General features: G+C 33.7%; 1 protein-coding gene across 1 annotated transcript; it reads left to right on the top strand.

Moving 5' to 3' along the window:
• Window positions 1-321: 321 nt before the first annotated feature.
• On the top strand, window positions 322-3382 carry LOC117613387 (agamous-like MADS-box protein MADS1). Its single transcript, XM_034341997.1, has 7 exons — window positions 322-1750; window positions 2148-2209; window positions 2294-2393; window positions 2492-2533; window positions 2678-2719; window positions 2852-3030; window positions 3150-3382. Exons 1-7 carry the CDS (start codon window positions 1622-1624, stop codon window positions 3151-3153), a joined length of 558 nt encoding a protein of 185 aa, XP_034197888.1. The 5' UTR covers window positions 322-1621; the 3' UTR covers window positions 3154-3382.
• Window positions 3383-3683: the final 301 nt, after the last annotated feature.

Below are 3683 nucleotides of genomic sequence, written 5' to 3'. Positions count from 1 at the left end.
AGTTTGTTGAAGTTGAAAATTGGACTATTGACAATCAACTCATGTTATGTCATGTTCGGGTCGTGTCATTTTACAGTTGAGAGAAGTACATATATCTCCTAAACCATAAATTAATTAAAACTAAAACTCTCTTGTTTGTTGACTATATTCATCATTCTTACATTCCATTAAAAATCACTCAATTTATGAAATGCTAAAAAAAACCAAGAAATAAACCAGCAATTCTATAAGAATTCATAAAATATGAGATCAAGAAATGAAAGAACAATAACTTCTTTTATATAATATCAGTTAAACATGTTTATCTCAGGAGAGCATATGAAAAGTAGGACATGATCACATACGGTTCATTATTAATATTGTTGAAATAAGTTATTCTTCAACGTTATATGTCAAAACTCCTTAAAATTATGCAAGAAAAAAAAAAATTGTTTCCCATAGTTTAAGTTGAAAATCCTTGATGGTACAGCTCTAAGCTTGCTTTATCCAAAGCAGCAGAGAAAGTTTCAACTAAAATGGAAACTATTATATATATATGGTGGTTTTCGCCGTATGTATGGTGCTTTTGTTATGCTCTCCAATGGTGCTTTTGTCTCTGACTGTATGTGTCTCTGGGTGGATGTGTGTGTGTTTTTGGAGCTTTGATTATTTTGCTGAATTCTGAGACTTTGTCTTTTTATTGACTTCCATAACAAAAGATCATTTTAGTTCATATTCAATACTGTGTATAGGGCATCCATATCTACTGTTCTTGATTATTTGGAACAATCTATTTAGTATAGTTAATTTACTCTCATAAAAAAGAAGAAAATGTATAGTTTACTTATTCATCGGAATATGTTACGATCGGCTTCTAATCTCTTCATGAGCTCTAAGAGCTAACTAGTTAGGGCCAGGATTTTGTGTGTGTGTGTGTATGTATGTACGTGTCTAGGCTAAGGTTTTAATGGAAAGAAGACAACACATATTGGAATCTCAATTCTTTTATGAGATCCAATAACATCTAAAATACAGATGAGGATGTTAAGAATTTTACCTTCATGAAAAGCAATAATCTTTGATCTTCAAGAACCAAAGTCCACAATTGCTCTCCACATGACCAAGCCTCAGAAATCCTTAAACCAATAAATTTGTTTTGGCTCCTATGTTGCTTGAAAACAAGGATGTGATGATGTTTCATGGAGAAAATATGTAAAAGCTTCACGGATTATTGGGGTTTTTTGTTTTGTTTTGTTGTTATACTGCAAATTTGCAATCATGCATGGTGAGACTAATAATTGCACAAAAGAGAGAAGAGAACAAGACAATAATAGGTTTTTGGTGTCTCTGGATGTGTGCGGCAGCTCTCTTTGACTGAAAATGATGTGCTATGGTTGGCCTCTAGGCGTTTAGCTTATCCCTTTGTAGGGCAACAATGCTTAGGTGCCACTAATTTATGCATCTAATTGCTACACAATTGCATAATTCTGTACAAACATGCTTGAACAATTCTAACTTGAAGTTCATTGGGATTCTGTGGCATTCCTTCTATATCTAGTTTGAACTCTCCTTCATTTTATTAAGGGTGCCTTTGAGGATAAGCAATTCCGTTGAAAATCATAATGTTTTTTAACCAAACAAAATGATCGTAAGGTTTTACCTTGTTGTCTTTCTTCTTTCACTTTGCAGCGTTAGAGCAACGATTGATAGGTACAAAAAAGCATGTACTGATTCTACGAATGGTGGATCTGTTTCTGAAGCTAACACTCAGGTAAACTCTGTTTAGACAATGATTTTTATTTTTTTAAGGGTGTATGTTCTAAAGAAGATATGTTCTAGCATGCTTGCAAGAGATTTTCATATATTTTCTTGAATGAAACCCTAATAATCTGGCTTCTCATATCTTTTTGTAACAGTATAAAGTTACAAACCCATAATTAGGCAGAAACTTTCTAGCATCAGTCTAAACTAGTAGTTTTTATATAAATTAATAAGCTTCCTTTTCTCCTATATAGCTAGATGATTAATTTAGGATGGTTTGATAGAGAATAACCCCCTTGCCAATCATGTTAAGAAAATGTTTGAAACAGTTCAGTTAACAGGTTGTTAGTCAAACTTAGTTTTATATATGGGTTTTTCTAACGCTATCACAACATGCATGGCCTCAGTTTTATCAGCAGGAATCATCTAAATTACGAAGACAGATTCGCGAAATCCAGAACTCAAACAGGTAAACTACAAATAATTTTATTAAGGTATATGTTCATCTAATATCTGCAGTGTATTATGATATAATGATTTATGTCGTCTCCAGGCATATACTGGGTGAAGCTCTTAGCACTTTGAACATCAAGGAACTCAAGAACCTAGAAGGAAGACTGGAGAAAGGGATCAGCAGGATAAGATCCAAAAAGGTAGTGCACTTTCCCTACTTTGATTTGAAATTTGTTGAAGTTTTTCACTTTTTATCTACACTCAGAATCTCAACTGACGCGCTCGAATGTGTCCCCAGAACGAAATGCTGTTTGCTGAAATCGAATTTATGCAAAAGAGGGTAACTTTTGTCTCTCCTACTCTCTAGCATGAAATTGCACTATATTATTTCTACAATAATACAAGACTCTTTTTGTGCAAATTCTTAAAATGAAACTCAAATCCTGCTGTTCTGAAAAACTAATATTATGTGCACATTGTGCAGGAGATCGACCTGCAAAACCATAACAATTATCTGAGAGCAAAGGTCTCTCTCTCTCTCTCTCTCTCTCTCTCTCTCTCTCTTCAACCACATAATTAAGCCACACTAAAAAATTAATTAGACTACTTAAGATGCTTAGTTTATTAATAATTAAGGTTGCATGCGTGGTACATACAGATAGCTGAAAATGAGAGGGCACAACAGCAGCAAACAAATATGATTCAAGGAACTTCTTATGATCAGTCAATGCCTTCACAGTCATACGACAGGAACTTCCTCCCTGTAATCTTGGAGGCGAATAATAATAATAATAATAACCATTACTCTCGCCATGACCAGACAGCTCTCCAACTTGTGTAAGATCTTTTATTTCTTCCGTCTTACATCTTCCACTCCATTAACTTAAACTTAGATTTATTTATTTTTTTCAAATAATGATCATAAGTTTCTGTTTATATTTGATCTTTGGATGCAGTTGAAATGCCGGAATGCCGTCTGATGTTCCATTCTATCCTTTGATCTGTTTTCCATAAATCTATCAGATAATTGACTGTAATTTGATGTACATGTTTGAGAACCAGCTTCTCAATGTTCTCACCACTCAGTTCAATCAGAATTTTCTGCATTAACTACCTATCATGTACCCAAACTCTAAGATAATTTATTAAATTGGGTATACTAGTGATTTGCCCTTGAATTTGTGCTTAACTTTTGATTCACTCTCTATTTTTTTTATTATAGAAAATTAAGGATATAAACTTTTTTTTTCGCCAATTTCCCCCCTACCGTCTAAATCCTCAACATTTCATCCAATTTTTAGTTAAATCATTTTAAAATTTTATTTTTTTTGGAAAAAAAAAAACAGGAAAATTGACAACAACAACAACAACAACAACAACAAAAAGAAGAAGAAGAAAAAGACACTGAACCAAACCTATCGCCACTCCCCTCCCCTAGCAACCCAATCGCCAACCCCCCCTCCCCTAGCTATATCTCCTTCAGCAACCCC

This window comes from Prunus dulcis, unplaced genomic scaffold (genome assembly GCF_902201215.1).
Source record: "Prunus dulcis unplaced genomic scaffold, ALMONDv2, whole genome shotgun sequence".
NCBI lineage: Eukaryota > Viridiplantae > Streptophyta > Magnoliopsida > Rosales > Rosaceae > Prunus > Prunus dulcis.
The sequence above is the reverse complement of the archived record's forward strand: the minus strand, read 5'-3'. Positions and strand labels throughout refer to the sequence as shown.